General features: G+C 44.6%; 1 protein-coding gene across 1 annotated transcript; it reads left to right on the top strand.

Moving 5' to 3' along the window:
- The first annotated feature begins 1,919 nt into the window (after window positions 1-1,919).
- Window positions 1,920-18,539, top strand: LOC128371696 (alpha-1A adrenergic receptor-like). Its single transcript, XM_053332074.1, has 5 exons — window positions 1,920-2,264; window positions 8,330-8,581; window positions 9,827-10,211; window positions 17,334-17,455; window positions 18,204-18,539. Exons 1-5 carry the CDS (start codon window positions 1,920-1,922, stop codon window positions 18,537-18,539), a joined length of 1,440 nt encoding a protein of 479 aa, XP_053188049.1.
- Window positions 18,540-19,463: the final 924 nt, after the last annotated feature.

Raw genomic sequence — 19,463 nt, 5'->3', positions numbered from 1 at the left:
CCCATTTTATTATTTTACCAGCTGTCCCTTTTTTTACTTTACCAGCTGTCCCATTTTACTTGAACATGTGATGCCGAGCTCTGTTCCTAAAGTATTTTACATAAGAGATCCATAAAAAGCTCAACACGTAACATTTAATTTAATCTTCTTTGTAATTCAGAACCTGTCCCATTTTACCTCCTTACGCTTTAAAACTGTGACTGAAGCTTATTATACTTCTTTATCAGGCAAATTCAGTTAGAAGATATATTTTTAGCTGGTAGTAGAGCATGTGCCCGGCTGTCAGCAGGCTGAGTGTTTGTGTCCCAGCTGTCAGAGTCGTCCCACATGGGTCCAACAGATTTCAGGAGAAACGTAAAGAACCGAGAGAGAGGAGTCGGACTATAGACTGCTGATGTATCCCAACCTGCTGCCCACTGCGTATTTAACTGTCCTCATGCCAATAAAGCACATTTACATTTATAAGAGGGAGATAGGGAGGGAGAGAGAGAGACACGCATAGAGACAGAGAGACATAGAGAGAGAGAGAGAGACACACACAGATAGAGAGAGAGAGAGAGAGAGAGAGAGAGAGAGAGAGAGACACATAGAGAGAGAGGGGGGAGGGAGGGAGAGAGACACAAAGAGAGAGAGAGAGAGGGAGAGAGAGAGAGAGAGAGGGAGAGAGACATAGAGAGGGAGAGAGAGAGAGACACACATAGAGAGAGAGAGAGAGACATAGAGAGGGAGAGAGAGAGAGAGAGACACACACACATAGAGAGAGAGAGAGACATAGAGAGGGAGAGAGAGAGAGAGAGAGACACATAGAGAGAGAGAGAGAGAAAGAGAGAGACATAGAGAGAGACATAGAGAGAGAGAGAGACACAGAGAGAGAGAGAGAGAGAGAGAGACACACATAGAGAGAGAGAGAGCGAGAGACATAGAGAGAGAGAGAGACACATAGAGAGAGAGAGAGAGATAGAGAGACACACACATAGAGAGAGGGAGAGAGACACAGAGAGAGAGAGAGAGAGACATAAAGAGAGAGAGAAAGAGACATAGAGAGAGAGAGACATAGAGAGAGAGAGACACACACAGAGAGAGAGAGACACACAGAGAGAGAGAGAGAGAGAGAGAGAGAGAGAGAGAGAGAGAGAGAGACATAAAGAGAGAGAGAGACACATAGAGAGAGGGAGAGAGAGAGACATAAAGAGAGAGAGAGAGACACACACACAGAGAGAGAGAGAGAGAGACACACATAGAGAGAGAGAGAGAGAGAGAGAGTCACATAGAGAGAGAGAGAGAGAGAGAGAGAGAGAGAGAGAGACACACACACATAGAAAGAGAGAGAGAGACACACAGAGAGAGAGAGAGGGAGAGAGAGAGGGAGGAGGAGGGTTGAAGGTTTTTTAGGGGGGGAGTCACCGTGAGAGAAACATGCAGCACTCTTGGTTTCTCCTCTTTTTTTTTTTTTTTTTTCTTCACTCGGAACTTTCCCACATTAAACACTTGGACCATAAAAGGACACAGAGAACCGTGACCCGCTACTGAATCAGCAGCGTGACCCGAGGAGGAGCATCTCCGGCCGGCAGGAGGCTGGCGGACCGACCGGAGACCCCCTCTCCACCTGCTGCTCCACTCCACGCGCACACCACACCGAGCCCCCGACACGAGCGCTCCTCTCCACCATGGGAGCCTCGCGGGAACACGACCGGGACCAGTTTGGCTTCTGTGCGGATTTAACTGAGACATACACGGATTTATTATTTAATAAGGAGCCGCTGAGATACTGCTGCTGGTACTGAGGAGGGTCTGAAGGAGACATAAAAAGATTTAAATTAATTATAAAGCTTTTTGAAATGAATCTTTAAACTGATCTGAAGTCAGGTTTCCACTTTGTTAAATAAATAAACTGGGTGTTGAACCTCTGGAGTCTCACCATGAGTCTGTGGAGTAACGCCTCCACCTCTTCCTCGGATCTTTACCCCGGGATGGAGCCTCCTTTGTCGGGCTCCAACTCTTCCTCTTCCTCCTCCTCCTCCAACCGGACCGAGCAGGCCCGCGCGCACACTACCGGAGCCCCGCTGGACCTGAGCCGGGCCGTGCCGGTGGGGATGGTGCTGGCCTCCTTCATCATGTTCGCCATCGTGGGGAACATCTTGGTCATCCTGTCGGTGGTGTGTAACCGACACCTGCGGATCCCCACCAACTACTTCATCATCAACCTGGCCATCGCTGACCTGCTGCTGGGCACCACCGTGCTGCCGGTGTCCGCCACCCTGGAGGTCAGTGTTGGGGTGGGGGGGGTGGGGGTATGGTGGGGGTATGGGGGGGATCAATAGTCTCATTAGTGATCAGTTATTGATCTTTAATGAGACTAAAGTAGAGGTTTTCACGTTTTCAGAAAGAGGAACAAACCTCCACCTGTCTAGCCTATAATAGTTTTCTCTCTTTTTATTTTTCTATATTTTTAATGTTTCCATGTTTTTATTATCATTTGGTTTTATTTTTTATTTTTTCAATTCTTGTTAAATTCTTGTTAAATGTTTGTCTAATGTAAATCACACTGAGTTGTCATAGGGGTAATATATATGAATATAAATAAAGCTGCCTGGCTTAAACTAAACTTTCAGGGTTTCCTTTTTAATTCGTGTTTAAAGCCGTGGAGACGTTTAGACCCTTTTATGGCTCAAACTACCCTAAAATAAATAATGAATTATTTAATTTATTGTCTAAAAAGTGATTGTAAACAGCTTTAATTATTGTGTGTTAGAGAGAGACACTGTAAAGCTGCAGGTTGAAATGGTTGAAATGGTTTTATTTTAACAGGGTTAATGTACTTTGGTCATTACGTCATTAATATCTAATCTTTCCTTCAGAGTTTATTAACTACAGTCAAGCCCCAAATTATTCATACCCCTTTTTGGACATGCCACTTTTTATTCAAATATAAATAAAAGCTGACTGAGATATTTTTTTACCACAATGATGATCCTCTCTCTCTCCTACATCATCTTTTTATCTTCTTGGAGACGCCTGGATCACTTCCGGTCAAAAAACAACTTGCTGGTTGAATAAAAGGAACTTTAAGACATAATTTGCCAGAGGTATGAATCATTTCGGGCTTGACTGTATCTAACATAAACTCTCTGTACAAACCTCTGCCTGTCTATTCTCAACCATCATTATTATTATTATACATTATATTAGACCTCTCTACTATGGATTCATATGTCCTGTTTCTTTATATCCAGTGAAATGAGTTCAGCAGCAGTTTGAACACTTGCAGGTTATTATGTGTGATAGTCTCATGATGAGCCGAGCCTCTATTGGCCCTTTTCCACTGCACGATTTAGTAACGGTACGGTACGGTACGACTCTACCCGCTTTGTGCCCTTTTCCACTGGGGGCCGGACCTGGGAACCGTTACCATTTGTCGTACCTGTTTCAGAGGTGGTACTAACCGAGCCGAACTGATACTAAATTGTCATGTGAACGGCGCTGTCCACTGATTGGTCGAAGGAGATGTCGTCATACATGCGACGAAGCTCGGGGTCTTTAAATAATCACCCGCGTTAAAGCACAAACACAAACACAGCGAGCCACAGAGCAAACAGCAGCAGCAGTACCGCCTCCATGTCATCCAGTGCCTCCATCGTTGTTGTTTACTTTACTGACTGCGGCATGGGCACATTAGTAGTCGCCTGCAAATTACGTCACGGCAGTGTCGACCCCGCCAACTCCGCCCATTCCAAGTAGTCCGACTAGTACCTCTTGGCAGTGGAAAAGGAACAGGGCCGGTTCTAAAAGTGGGTAGAGTCGTGCCGCGCTAAAGCGTACCGTACCGTACCGTACCGATTCTGCAGTGGAAAAGGGCCGTAAAGGTCTAAACGTCTAAAGGTCTGATCCTAAAATCAAACCTGGACAGGAAACCATCAAACTATTACTTAAAATCAATTTAACTCTTTATTGGGCAAATCATTATATTTGGTAACTTCTGTAAATATCCCAAAATATCCTTCCTTCCTTCCTTCTTTCCTTCCTTTCCTTCCCTTCCTTCCTTCCTTCCTTCCTTCCTTTCCTTCCTCCCCGCCTTCTTTCTTTCCTTCCTTCCTTCCTTTCCTTCCTCCCCGCCTTCTTTCTTCCCTTCCTCTTTTCCTTTCTCCCTCCCTCGTTCCTTATTTCCTCCGTCCTTCCTTCCTTCCTTTCCTTCCTTCCATCTGTCCTTCCTCCCTCCCTCCTTTCTTTCTTGCCTTCCTTCCTTCCTCCTTCTCTCTTTCTTTCCTCCCCCCTACCTTCCTTCCTTCCTTCCTTCCTTCCTTCTTTCCTCCGTCCTTCCTCCTTCCTTCCCTTCCTTCCTTCCTTCCTTCCTTCCTTCCTTCCTTCCTTCCTCCCTTTAACCCTTTATTGGGCAAATAATTATATTTGGCAACTTCTGTAAATATCCCAAAATATCCTTCCTTCCTTCCTTCCTTCCTTTCCTTCCTTCTTCCCTTCCTTCCTTCCTTCCTTTCAATGAGTGTCCTATAAAGGGTTAAGAACATCGTGGCAGTGAGACGTCGACTCTTTTATCCCCTCTGGACATTTAACAGACTCAATAATTCATAAATTCATACAAACATATTAATTACAGATGAACTGATAGCAGAGTGTCCTTCTATCCTTCCTTCCATCTGTCCTTCCTCCCTTTGTTGCATCTATCCTTTCTGTCTTCCCTCCCGCCTTCCTTCCATCTTTCCTCTCTGTTTTCTTTTCTTTTCTTTCCTTCCTTCCTTCCTTCCTTCCTCCTGTCCTTCCTTGCCTTTGTCCCTTCCTTCATTCTGTCCATCCATCCTTCCCTCCTTCCATCTGTCCTTAATCACTTTATTCTTTCTGTACTTCTGTCCTTCCACCCCTTATTTAGTCCATCCTTCCTTCCTTCCTTCCTTCCTTCCTCCCGTCCTTCCATCTTTCCTTCCTTCCTTCCCTCCTTCCTACCTGTCTTCTTTTTGTTCTTTCCTTCCCTACTTCCTTCCTCCACTGGATGGTGTTGAGTCATTTTTAAAGCTCTGATTCAGCTTCAGATTCTTACAAGTGAATATTTTGAGGCCATTTTCTAACATTTGATCTTCACATGAACGGCTGGAACGGTTTCAGATGTTTAGTTTATAAAATGCCAGAAAATGGATTAAAAGAAAAGAAGAAGAATGAAATGAGTTGTAAAGGTTGAAAGGTTTTCTATGTAGAGTTGTGAGTCGTGAGCAGGTTGGGTCATGACTGAGAGGACGAGGAGGAGCAGTCTGGACTCTTACACTAAATATCTGAAGAATGTGAAGTTCCTGCTCCTCACCGCCTCCGAGCTCCGAGCTGCTGCTGCTGCTGACGATGATGATGATTGATGATGAAGATGACGACGATGATGATGATTGATGATGATGAATAAGCATCAGACAACAACTCTAACAGCTTTAAACCAGAAACTCTGCTTCTGTCGACTCTCAGCTGTAGACATGAGACGATAACCGCGATATGAAAAAGTCACGATAACCCAAACCGCCACATGTTCTGTCATACCGTTCCTGAGATATGAGCTGCTTATTGTCTGGTCTAGTCATATAAATCCTTCCTTCCTTCCTTCCTTCCTTCCTTCCTTCCTTCCTCATACCGTTCCTGAGATATGAGCTGCTTATTGTCTGGTCTAGTCATATAAATCCTTCCTTCCTTCCTTCCTTCCTTTCCTTCCTCATACCGTTCCTGAGGTATGAGCTGCTTATTGTCTGGTCTAGTCATATAAATCCTTCCTTCCTTCCTTCCTTCCTTTCCTTCCTCATACCGTTCCTGAGGTATGAGCTGCTTATTGTCTGGTCTAGTCATATAAATCCTTCCTTCCTTCCTTCCTTCCTTCCTTTCCTTCCTCATACCGTTCCTGAGGTATGAGACGTTTTTAGTCTAGTCAAAGACAGGAAATGCTGATCCTTCCTTTCCTCCCTTCTTCCTCCCCTCCTTCCTCCCTCCTTTCTTTCTTCGGTCCTTCCTTTTCTTCCTCCCTCCCTCCTTCCTTCCTTCCTTCCTTCCTTCCTTTTGTCTTTCCTTCCCTCCTTCCTTTCCTTCCTCATACCGTTCCTGAGATATGAGCTGCTTATTGTCTGGTCTAGTCATATAAATCCTTCCTTCCTTCCTTCCTTCCTTCCTTTCCTTCCTCATACCGTTCCTGAGGTATGAGACGTTTTTAGTCTAGTCAAAGACAGGAAATGCTGATCCTTCCTTTCCTCCCTTCTTCCTCCCCTCCTTCCTCCCTCCTTTCTTTCTTCGGTCCTTCCTTTTCTTCCTCCCTCCCTCCTACCTTCCTTCGTTCCCTCCCTCCCTCCCAACTTCCTTCCCTCCTTCTTTCCTTCCTACCTCCCTTCCTTTTTTCTTTCCTTCCTTCCTTCCTTCCTTTTTTCTTTCCTTCCCTCCTTCCTTTCCTTCCTCATACCGTTCCTGAGGTATGAGCTGTTATTTGTCTGGTCAAAGACAGGAAGTGCTGGTCAGAGACAGGAAGTGCTGGTCAAAGACAGGAAGTGTTGGTCAAAGACAGGAAGTGCTGGTTAAAGACAGGAAGTGCAGGTCAGAAACCCGTCAGGTGGAACAGCTGAAGCGTAGAGTATCACAACCCCTCACACTGTCATTACAGATTCAGGTTAAATGAACATCAACTTCCTTTTAGGAACATTTTAGAGCTGGAATCATAAAACCACCACTCAGATTTGGAGGTGCTGACTCTCATCCCGACCACTTCACATTCAGCTGCAAACCATCCCAGAGCCTGCTGGAGGACTTCACCTGTAGAGTCCAACAGACCACCATACCATGAAACCGTGATATTTTTGCTTATGGTTATCATACCACCAGAATGTCATACCGGCCCATGCCTACTCAGCTGAACCAACCAACCAGCAGCCAGGTGTAACTTTAACTCATCAGCAGAGGAGAAGATCAGGATCAGCTGGTTGGATGATGTCTGTCTGAGTCAGTACTTTAATGAGCTCTGAGATCAGGTCTCATTTCTAAAGAAGAATAAAGTTATAACACGTGTAACAGCTGCTTCTGAGTTTGTTCCTGTTGATAAAATCACAGCGGCTGCAGAAACACTAACAACACACTTCATGCTGCATATTTTCAGTCTCCACACACACACACACGCACACACACACGCACGCACGCACACACACACACACACACACACACACACACACACACACACACACACACACACACACACACTGCTGTCAGAGTTTATTATAGATCAGATTATTTAACCAGTCTGTCTGTCTTTATGTATTGTTGTGAGTTGGGTGATGCTGATTGGCTGTCACTGGTCAGCTGACACTCTGGCTGCAGTTCCTGTTTCAGCCAGCGGTGTCACTGTCGAGCTGAAAAGTAATAAATCAATCATCTTTAGCTTTATTCATTATAATTAAGTTTTGATCATTGTTGAAAGATATGTGATCAGCTACAGTGTGTTTAAGTGGACTTATACTAATAATGACTTCTTTTAAAACATGTAAATGTTTCCTGGTCTCCATGGTAACCAGATGAAATGTAATATTTAGAACAATAGTATTCCATTAGCTTTATTTAATATAAAAGTTATAATATAAGATCATGCCAAACTAGTTGATATGGTGTTAGGTAGGAAGGAAGGAAGGAAGGAAGCAAGGAAGGAAGGATGTAAGATCATGCCAAACTAGTTGATATGGTGTTAGGTAGGAAGGAAGGAACGAAGGAAGGAAGGAAGGAAGGAAGATCATGCCAAACTAGTTGATATGGTGTTAGGTAGGAAGGAAGGAAGGATGTAAGATCATGCCAAACTAGTTGATATGGTGTTAGGGAGGAAGGAAGGAAGGAAGGAAGGAAGGATGTAAGATCATGCCAAACTAGTTGATATGGTGTTAGGTAGGAAGGAAGGAAGGAAGGAAGGAAGGAAAGAAGGTGTTTTATTGACTATTTACTGTTTTTAAGCAACAGTCAATTATTTGGTACAAAGTTTTTATGGTTACACCACTTAGACATTTTTGCCATAATCCTCTAATATATTCTCCTTCCTTCCTTCCTTCCTTCCTTCCTTCCTTCCTTCCTTCCTTCCTTCCTTCCTTCCTTCCTTCCTTCCTTCCTTCCTCCCTTCCTTCCTTCCAAAGTTTTTATGGTTACACCACTTAGACATTTTTGCCATACTCCTCTAATATATTCTCTCTAAATGGATTAAAAGCAGAAATTTGATGCTGGGTCCACAAAAACAGAATGTGTGAAGTTATTCATACTTTATTTTCACATTTTAACCCTTTAAATTTAAACTGAACCTCACTGACCGGGTCACTTCCTGTCCCCCCAGGTCCTGGATTACTGGGTTTTTGGGAGGATCTTCTGTGACATCTGGGCAGCGGTGGACGTGTTGTGCTGCACAGCGTCCATCATGTCTCTGTGCGTTATCTCCATCGACCGCTACATCGGCGTCCGCTACCCGCTGCAGTACCCAATGATCGTCACTGAGAAGCGGGCGCTGCTCGCCATGCTGGGCGTCTGGATCCTCGCCATCGTCATCTCCATCGGCCCGCTGCTGGGCTGGAAGCAGCCGCCCTCACAGGTACAGTCTCAGGTCCCCATCACTTTCCACATCAACCCTTTCAGTCATTTTGAACCATTTAAGTTGTATCAGGTGTCAAAGGTCACGCAGGTATCAACCCCCAAAGTTTAATCTGAATATCATTTTTAGCTCTCAGTAATCAATATTATGTCTTTAATTTAAAATGACGTATAGAGGAGATGCAATTAGCTCAGAACAATCTGTTAAATCCTTTTAATTCTCAGAGAAAACAGGCTAAAAAAATGTGGAGAGCAGGTTGGTAGTCACACTTATTACTTTACTTTGAATTCTACATAAACCGTATACTGAATAGATTCACTGTTATTTTGTAATGAAAGCCTAAAGTATCAGGTTACGAGTAGAGAAGTCTGACTCTCTTTCAGCTGATTCTGTTCTAAAAATATGAACTGTCTAATATATGACATCGTCCCATCGTGAGGTTGGTAGTGAGACACTATGGAGGTTGGTAGTAAGACACCATGGAGGTTGGTAGTAAGACACTATGGAGGTTGGTAGTAAGACATCATGGAGGTTGGTAGTAAGAAACCATGGAGGTTGGTAGTAAGACATCATGGAGGTTGGTAGTAAGACACTATGGAGGTTGGTAGTAAGACACCATGGAGGTTGGTAGTAAGACATCATGGAGGTTGGTAGTAAGACACTATGGAGGTTGGTAGTAAGACACTATGGAGGTTGGTAGTAAGACACCATGGAGGTTGGTAGTAAGACATCATGGAGGTTGGTAGTAAGACACTATGGAGGTTGGTAGTAAGACATCATGGAGGTTGGTAGTAAGACACTATGGAGGTTGGTAGTAAGACATCATGGATGTTGGTAGTAAGACAGCATTTATAATGTTTAGTTTGATTGAAATACCACCTAACATCTCCTGCACCAAGAGAACATAAACAGGAAAAATCATTCCTATAAGTGCATTTTTTATCCTTATATAATAATATTATACAGTTTAACGTCTCTGACTGCTCTGAGCTTCACATCTGGAGGAATCTGACCCTTGTTTGTCTTCCTGACTCTAGAAATGATCTCTGAAGTAACCTCTCACCTGAATTCTGAAACTTTGAGCAGCAACACTTTTTAACAGCAGAGCCCTCTAGAGACCGAGATCTGATGAATGTGACAACCAACCCCGCTCTCCCACACTAGATGCCTCATGCACACAGTTCAATCATTTGGTAAATATCAAACCCAGTTTCCTCTCCTTTGATCACATGACTGTCTCTGCAGGACGATACAGAGTGTCTCATCACCCAGGAGCCGTACTACGCTCTCTTCTCGTCCCTCGGCTCCTTCTACATCCCTCTGGCCGTCATCCTCGCCATGTACTGCCGCGTCTACATCGTTGCCAAACGCACCACCAAGAACCTGGAGGCCGGCATGATGAAGGAGCGCCAGGAGGACTCCAACGAGCTCACGCTGAGGATCCACTGCAGGAACCAGCAGATCCACGACCTGTGCTCCTCCAGGGCCGGGGGGGGATCGGCGGGGCGCAGCACGCTCACCGTCAAACTGCTCAAGTTCTCCCGAGAAAAGAAAGCTGCCAAGACGCTGGGCGTGGTGGTGGGCATGTTCATCCTCTGCTGGCTGCCCTTCTTCCTGGCTCTGCCCATCAGTACGTATCTATAGCATCTACTTCTATATATGAGGGTCAGTGGGGGGTTTAGTGTCCAAGTGGTTTAGTCCAATTTAAAGGGGTTAATAGTCTACTTTTAAGTACATTTAATCGAGCCCCTCCTCAGCTTTATGGAGCTTTATGTTGTCTCAACATTTAGTTTCTACAGACTGTTGAAGCTTCTTATAATGTAACTTTTATATAACAGTGTGTTCCTCTGCTCAGATATTCACTCATCTCACCTGTTACACATTAATTCAACAGCAGCAGTATCACATCTGGTTCTGTTCTGCTCCAGCACATTTATCATATAAACATCGGGCAGGCTCGTCTCTGCTGTCTCTGAACTAACCAAACATCAGATAACATCAGACCTGCTTCACATTCACAGAAACACTGCAGAGAAATCTGAGCCTGACACGCAGTCTGCCACAAATAACCCGACAGATACATCACCGCCTGTCAGCATCTTTGTTCGCTCTGTTCGCTCTGTTCGCTCGTGTTCAGGGGGCTAAGTCCCAAATGATGGGAAACTTTTTACTTCGTTGTCTTCGATATTTGGCCTGAAACACAAAGCTTCAGGTCCGACACCAGCAGCCAATCTGCAGCCAGAGTTTCCAGGACAGTTTTCTCAGAGCAGGAAGGTAAACACGCTGGTTATTTCTTTATTTTCTGTGATGGATTTCCCACATCGTATTCGGTGGAGCGATGCCAGACCCCCCTACCCAGACAGATTACTGCTGAGCTGCTCGGATCAGACGAGCCGGACAGGAAGTAAATACTGAGAGGACTCTGTCTCTGAGGCCTGAGCTCCTATAAAGGACCTGAGACTCCAAACAAAGAGAGAAAACTTCACCAGAGACCGGATACTGATGATGATGATGATGATGATGATGATGATGATGATGATGATCAAACAGTTAAATACAACTAGGAACTAAATTATTGTAAATTAATGACAGAACTTTGAGGAGGATAAACAATTGTCTGAACTCCACCCTATCTCTAAGGCTGAGCCCAGACTCTCTCTGCTTGGATCCAGCATCTCATTGTTTGGGTCACTACCCAAAGCTGGTGAGCAGAGGTGAGGGTTGGGACGTAGACCGTGGGACGTGTAGTGCTACACTGAGAGCTTCACCTTCAGGCTCAGCTCATTCCTCACCAGGACGGTCATCACTGCTGATGCTGCACCCATCCACCTGTCAATCTCAGACCCCCAGATACTTAAACTCCACACTTGGGGCAGCAACCCCCCCCCCCCCCCCCCCCAACCCTGAGGGGCCTTTTTCCGGCAGAGCACCAAGGCCTCAGATTTGGAGGTGCTGACTCTCATCCCGACCGCTTCACATTCAGCTGCAAACCATCCCAGAGCCTGTTGGAGGACTTCACCTGTAGAGTTCTGCAACAGAACAACATCAACCGTAAACAGCAGAGAGGTGATTCTGAGGTCAGGAGGAGGACTTTCTCCTCCTCCTGGCTGCACCTTGAGACCATGAAGATCACAAACAGGATCAGCTTGGATCCAGCATCTCATTGTTTGGGTCACTACCCAAAGCTGGTGAGCAGAGGTGAGGGTTGGGACGTAGACCGTGGGACGTGTAGTGCTACACTGAGAGCTTCACCTTCAGGCTCAGCTCATTCCTCACCAGGACGGTCATCACTGCTGATGCTGCACCCATCCACCTGTCAATCTCAGACCCCCAGATACTTAAACTCCACACTTGGGGCAGCAACCCCCCCCCCCCCCCCCCAACCCTGAGGGGCCTTTTTCCGGCAGAGCACCAAGGCCTCAGATTTGGAGGTGCTGACTCTCATCCCGACCGCTTCACATTCAGCTGCAAACCATCCCAGAGCCTGTTGGAGGACTTCACCTGTAGAGTTCTGCAACAGAACAACATCAACCGTAAACAGCAGAGAGGTGATTCTGAGGTCAGGAGGAGGACTTTCTCCTCCTCCTGGCTGCACCTTGAGACCATGAAGATCACAAACAGGATCAGAGACCAGGGACAACCCTGACCAGGTCTGCCTTGGGAGACCCTCCCTGGGGCTGTTGCCCCCAACAACACAGCTCCCAGGGTCCCAGGGACACGTAAACCCCTCCACCACGATTCTCAGAGTGTAGGATAAACTTTTTGATCAATTAGTCCCAACTAAGTTGACGTTTAGGAACTTAATTCAGGAACTAAACTCAGAGTTAAAGGTCAGTTCTTCCCCTCCGGCTGCAGCTGACCTGCTGACTTCCTCATGTTCATAACAGAACAAAGTTTAATATGAGCACAAAAATCCCTAAAATCCTTAAAATCTCTTAATGCTCAGAGAAACAGACGAGAGATTTCACAAAGCAGACCGAGGAGGAGCCAAAAGAGGAGGAGCTGTGAGGAGCTGTGAGGAGCTGTGAGGAGCTGTGGGGAGCTGTGAGGAGGTGAAAGGAGCTGTAAGGAGCCATGAGCAGCCGAGAGGAGCCGTGAGGAGCTGTGAGGAGGTGTGAGGAGTAAATTATTGATGACGTGTTGCAGTAATGTATATTAACGTCTTTATGGAGCTGTGAGGATGAACCCTCTCTTTATGTTTACGTTTCTGCAGATCCTCCTCCTGACCTCCTCCTCTCCTCCTGTGCTCCTCCTGCTTACTCTACTGTCCTCCTCCTCCCGTGCTCCTCCTGCTGACTCGGCAGTTTCAGTCTCAGTGATGCAGCGTTTACTTTCTGCCGAGTCATGATCTGCACTGCGTCCTAATAAATCAGCTGGAACCTCCTCTGCAGGAGGACAGGAGGAGTCAGAAGGAGAAGGACAGGAGGAGGAGGACAGGAGGAGGAGGACAGAAGGAGGAGGACAGGAGGAGGAGGAGGACATCATGGTTGTGATGGGTTTCTGTCTGATTAATTTTATTAGTGCAGACTGCTGGGATTCATTAAATAATATAATATAATATAATATCTTTATTTTTTATTATTAACATCAGCTGATCATATTTTCAGATGAGTCTACTTTCATATAAAATATAAACTCTATTTAATAATGTCTGTTCAGAAGAGAGACAGAAGCAGTTTTATGATGAATTTTATTCAAATAAAAATTATAATATCCTAAACTTTACTTTTCGGACTTTTCGCTGATGGAAGTTTCATCAGTCAGAGTTATTGATCGCTGATCATTGATCTGTAGTCAATAATAATCCATAAACAGACAAAATGATTCTTCGTCTGACAGTTTAACAGCAGCTCTGAGATCAGCTGATCACAGTGATAAACGTCTGAGCCCAAAAGCATCAAACTCAGACTAAAATATCTTCTTCCTGATTGGACGAGAATCTCCAAACATGGACATCCGTGTTTTTACATCGTAGGCAGTGATGCATCATGGGCAAGTGTTGCATGTGTTCCTCCCTTTAACCCTTTATAGGTCTGCTCCACCGTTTGGTAGAGGTCACTTTGTGTCAAAAACTAAATCTATTGAACCCCTAACCCTGCTATAGATACAGGTCGTGTTATGGTTGCTATAGATACAGGTTGTGTTATGGTTGCTATAGATACAGGTTGTGCTATGGTTGCTATAGATACAGGTTGTGTTATGGTTGCTATAGATACAGGTTGTGTTATGGTTGCTATAGTTACAGGTTGTGTTATGGTTGCTATAGATACAGGTTGTGTTATGGTTGCTATAGTTACAGGTTGTGTTATGGTTGCTATAGATACAGGTTGTTCTATGGTTGCTATAGATACAGGTTGTGTTATGGTTGCTATAGATACAGGTAGTGCTATGGTTGCTATAGAAACAGGATGTGCTACGATTGCTATAGATACAGGTAGTGCTATGGTTGCTATAGAAACAGGTTGTTCTATGGTTGCTATAGATACAGGTTGTGTTATGGTTGCTATAGATACAGGTAGTGCTATGGTTGCTATAGATACAGGTAGTGCTATGGTTGCTATAGATACAGGTAGTGCTATGGTTGCTATAGTTACAGGTTGTGCTATGGTTGCTATAGATACAGGTTGTGCTGTGGTTGCTATAGATACAGGTTGTGTTATGGTTGCTATAGATACAGGTTGTACTATGGTTGCTATAGATACAGGTTGTGCTATGGTTGCTATAGATACAGGTAGCGTTATGGTTGCTATAGATACAGGTAGCGTTATGGTTGCTATAGATACAGGTTGTGCTGTGGTTGCTATAGATACAGGTTGTGTTATGGTTGCTATAGATACAGGTTGTGTTATGGTTGCTATAGATACAGGTTGTGCTATGGTTGCTATAGTTACAGGTTGTGCTATGGTTGCTATAGATACAGGTTGTGTTATGGTTGCTATAGATACAGGTTGTGCTATGGTTGCTATAGATACAGATTAGGGTTATGGTTGCTATAGATACAGGTTGTGCTATGGTTGCTATAGTTACAGATTGTGTTATGGTTGCTATAGATACAGGTAGCGCTATGGTTGCTATAGATACAGGTTGTGTTATGGTGGCTATAGATACAGGTTGTACTATGGTTGCTATAGATACAGGTAGCGCTATGGTTGCTATAGATACAGGTTGTGTTATGGTTGCTATAGATACAGGTTGTGCTATGGTTGCTATAGTTACAGATTGTGTTATGGTTGCTATAGATACAGGTTGTGTTATGGTTGCTATAGATACAGGTTGTACTATGGTTGCTATAGATACAGGTTGTAAAACATCACATTTAGGCTCAGTGAGGACATGTCATAACCTCAAAGAGGAAAAGCAAAGAAATGATTGTTTAAACTTTCTCGGTGTGACCTACGAAGGGTTAAAACCAGAATAGACCAGTCAGTGTGCAGCGAAGCCTTACAAGTCCATGTTCAGGGAGGAATAATCCACCTGATCACAGTTATCTCAGGAACATCAAAACCTGATCCTGCAGAGTCCTCCTGATCCTCCTGGGTCAGGGTTAACCCTCCTGAATCCTCCGACATGCTGCAGATCACCTGCCTCGTCTGCCGGTCGTGATCTTTGTTCCCGTAAACAGAGGAGTCAGTCAGTATAATTAAACCTTTCTTTGTTTTCCTCAGACACTAATTATAATTAAACCTTGTTAACCACGTGGGCTTCAAGTGGGTTCTGACCAGGGTTATTATAGTTAACTAAAACTAAAACTAGCAATGAAAGAATAATTTAGTTAACTGAAATTAAAATAAAAACTACAATGAAGAATGTGAAACTAACTAAAACTAAATGTATCTGAATTGCAGATAAATTCAGCTTCATTTTCTCCCTCGGTTACTTCCTGTCCTGAAGCAGCCTCCTGTTGTCCTCGAGTCAAGGAAGGAAGGGACGAAGGAAGGGAAGGAAGGAAGGAAAGAAGGGAGGGAGCAAGGAAAGGAAGGAAGAAGGAAGGAAGGAAGGAAAGAAGGGAGGGAGGGAGGAAAGGAAGGGGAGGAAAGGAAGGAAGAAGGAAGGGAAGGAAGAAGGAAGGAAGGAAAGGAGAGAGGGAGCAAGGAAAGGAAGGAAGGAAGAATGGAGGAAAGAAGAAAGGAAGGAAGATAGGAGAGAGGGAGCAAGGAAAGGAAGGAAGGAAGGATGGAAGAAAGAAGGAAGGAAAGAAAGTAGGAGGGAAGGAGGAAAGTAGGAGGGGGAGAGCAAGAGAGGAAAGGAAGGATGGAGGTAAACCATATTTGGTGTCATTCTTTCATCCTTTTCAGCTTCTACAAGTCAAGGCTTTCTCTTAATACCTGAAAAACTAAAACTACGACTAAGACTAAATAAAAACTAAACCGGAACTCGTCAATTCCTTCAAAATAAAACTAAACTAAAACTACTAAATCACTCGTTAAACTCACTAAAACTAAACTGAAATAAAAAAAGCAAGCAAAGCAGGTAGTGACAACAAGGCACGTTATATATTTAAGTATATTTAGGAAGTAGGAAGTGACTCATCATCTCTGAGCTTCATGTGAAACAATCTCTTTATTCAGGAAACCTCTTTCTATTCAGATCTGATCCACATCGCTGTTACTGAAGAATGAAAAGCAGAAAAATAAAAAAGTTTATGAAATGTAGAAACGATGAGAGGGTGAGCGCTGCCCCCCGGTGGTGACAAGCCAGACCTGCAGCTGATCACTTCCAACAATGTGTTTCAAATTCACCTCATCGCCCTCAAAATATGAATCTTATGTTCTGATTTTTATCTTTTATAAATAAATTAAATGAAATTGAACTGGTTTGACGTTTGGAGGCAGTTTATTTTCTGATGTTTCTGGGTCCTGGTTAAAGGTCAGCTGTCTGTCATGCCTCACATGTTGGTGGTAGTCTCTGAGATGTTTTAATTTGGAGAGCTGCAACCATTGTTCCCAGCTGGAGAGGGAGGTGGTGGCGTTATGGGAGTGGGAGTGAATCAGAGTTACCAGAATCTAGTTAAACACTTGAACTGTTTCATTCCTGACCAACATAACCTGAGTTACTTCGGACATGGTCATTTAATCATCTGCTGGTCAGATCTGAGCGTGTTCAAGCACAACAAGAACAAAGCTGCACTAACATGGACGATCTGCACTCCACAATGAATCTATCTCTGCTGGTAGGAGGCATTCAGCTGCATCCAGGTCTGACAGACAGTCTCACTAATGAAGCATCGGAGCTGGTGGAGATGATTGTACTGAATGTCGGATCATCAGGCGCAGCTTTGATGGCGTGCACCGACTGGATCACCTGCCAACCACCTGACGGATCATTTTAGAGATGACTGCTCCCGACTCACTGACCCGATCACAACGCAGCGAGGAGGAAGATCAGGAGGGAGCGCGACTGCAAACCGTGCTCCAAACTAGTTTTTGTGGTAAAGGCCTGTGGTTTGCCTTGACACCGCAAGGTACCAAAGAAAACCAATGTAAAAATACTTAACCCTTTGTAGGTCACACCAAGAAAGTGATATTTTAAAAAATCATTTATTTGCGTTTCCTCTTTGTTGCCATGACAACATAAAACATGGATGATTTGTTCTCATGGAGCCTAAATGTGATGTTTTACAGACCTTTTAAAACTTGTTAGAGATTCATTCTTTTCATTGATTAACATTAATTATATGATTTAATGATTGTGTGTGTGTGTGTGTGTGTGTGTGTGTGTGTGTGTGTGTGTGTGTGTGTGTGTGTGTCCTCAGGCTCTTTTAACACCAGTCTTCGTCCTCCTGAAACTTTCTTTAAAGTCATTTTCTGGCTCGGATACTTCAACAGCTGCCTGAACCCGATCATCTACCCCTGCTACAGCCGCGAGTTCAAACAGGTAACGGATCACCAATAACACATCCTGCAGAGTTAAAGTTAAAGTTAAATATCAGCGGGTAGAGCACCACCACCCCCCCCCCCCCCCCATGTGTAGAGGCTACAGTCCTTCTACAGACCCCAGTTCGAATTCCCCCCTCTCTGCCTCCAGTTTCCTGTCTCTCTCCACTTACCTGTACATTAAAGGCATGAACTGCCAACTTAACCACCATGGGGTCAAGAGCTTTCAGCCGATCTGCCCCCCCCCCCCAACCCCAACCCCCCTGACCCTAACCCTAACCCTACCCCCCCGCCTCAGGAACTCTCTCCCACCAGACATTCGCACTTCAGACTCTGTCTCCACCTTTAAATCCCGCCTGAAAACGCACCTATTCAGAGTGGCCTACTCTATCTCCCATTAACTATGCAATCTTCATTCTTGTTTATTTACTATATTAATGCACTTTGTAGTCACATTCATATTTATTCTTTATCTTTGCACTAAATGTCTGATTTATATTGTTTGATGTACTGGTGTTGTGTTATATGTGCCTTGTAAGGTGACCTGGAGTGCTTTGAAAGGCACCTTTAAATAAAATGCATTATTATTATTATCATTATAAAGCCCCAAAAAATATACTTAAAAAAAAAAAAAGTTAAATATCAGCTGCACATTTCTGACTTTAAATCAATGAAGCTGATCAGTCATTGATATGTTGTGTGTCATCAGTAGATTATTGATAAGTTATTGATGAGCTCTGTGTCCTCAGGCCTTCATTCGGATCCTTCGCTGTCGTTGGAAGAAGAAGCGTCAGGGCTGGCAGGCGTACTATAACTACCGGGGCCAGCAGGGGTCAAACAACTCGTCCTTCCTGAACGGCAGCCAGCAGACGCTGTCGTCCATCAGCCCGAGCCCTCGCTGCGTGGCCTCCAGGCTCCGCCCCCCGCCGCGCTCCTCCGACGGCGGTCACCACCTCCTCCCCGGGTCGGCCGGGCGAGGGAGGCACAGCCCGCTGTCCCCACTCGCTAAGGATGCTGGGACGGCGTTTGGGGGGGGCACGTGTGGGGGGGTGCTGAGGAACGGACGCGAGGACGCCGGCGTCTAAACTGTGACTGCAGCGAGGACTGAACCTGCAGCCTCGCTGCCAGCAGGGGGCAGCGCGCTCCCCTGTGGGGGGGGGCAACCGATGACATCACGAAATGCTGCTCAGGTGTGATGTCATCGTCTGTCAGGTGGTTATGATGTCACCTTCTGTCAGGTGGTTATGATGTCATCTTCTGTCAGGTGGTTATGATGTCACTGTCTGTCAGGTGGTTATGATGTCACCGTCTGTCAGGTGCTTATGATGTCATCTTCTGTCAGGTGGTTATGATGTCATCGTCTGTCAGGTGGTTATGATGTCACCGTCTGTCAGGTGCTTATGATGTCATCTTCTGTCAGGTGGTTATGATGTCATCGTCTGTCAGGTGGTTATGATGTCATCTTCTGTCAGGTGGTTATGATGTCACCGTCTGTCAGGTGGTTATGATGTCATCTTCTGTCAGGTGCTTATGATGTCACCGTCTGTCAGGTGGTTATGATGTCACCGTCACTGTTCCCGCCTTAAAGACACAGCGACCGGCCGGCTCAGGTGGAACCAGGATTGATCACATCAGTGTTTCTGATGAGGAGAAACTTTTTCTTCATCATGTTCGGACACTAGATTCAACAAAACACTAAAATAAGTATGAATTTAAAACTTAAAGACTAAACTACAATTTTTGTAGAGGGAAATATTTATATTAGAGATTAAAGTTCTTCAGAAGATAAAACTGAATTTAAAAAAAAATTAAATTATCCTAAAATGTAAAGGTTGGTTGGCTGGAGGCAACACACCTGCTAAATAATCAATAAGTGAGATGGAGAGGATTTACTGATGAATGAGTCTAAATATTGATCTTTAGGAAAATCGTGCAGTAAACTTTAATTTAAAAACACAATTTAATGACATATATATTTAAAACTCTCCTGGAATACATTTACGACAATT

This window comes from Scomber japonicus, chromosome 13 (genome assembly GCF_027409825.1).
Source record: "Scomber japonicus isolate fScoJap1 chromosome 13, fScoJap1.pri, whole genome shotgun sequence".
Taxonomy (NCBI): Eukaryota; Metazoa; Chordata; class Actinopteri; order Scombriformes; family Scombridae; genus Scomber; species Scomber japonicus.
The sequence above is the reverse complement of the archived record's forward strand: the minus strand, read 5'-3'. Positions and strand labels throughout refer to the sequence as shown.

Excerpts from the sequence above, each read along its gene's own strand:
- LOC128371696 (XM_053332074.1), top strand. The coding sequence starts at position 1,920 with ATGAGTCTGTGGAGTAACGCCTCCACCTCTTCCTCGGATCTTTACCCC. Across the intron at positions 2,265-8,329 it reads CGGTGTCCGCCACCCTGGAG|GTCCTGGATTACTGGGTTTT; the intron begins GTCAGTGTTGGG and ends CTGTCCCCCCAG. Across the intron at positions 10,212-17,333 it reads CTTCCTGGCTCTGCCCATCA|GCTCTTTTAACACCAGTCTT; the intron begins GTACGTATCTAT and ends GTGTGTCCTCAG.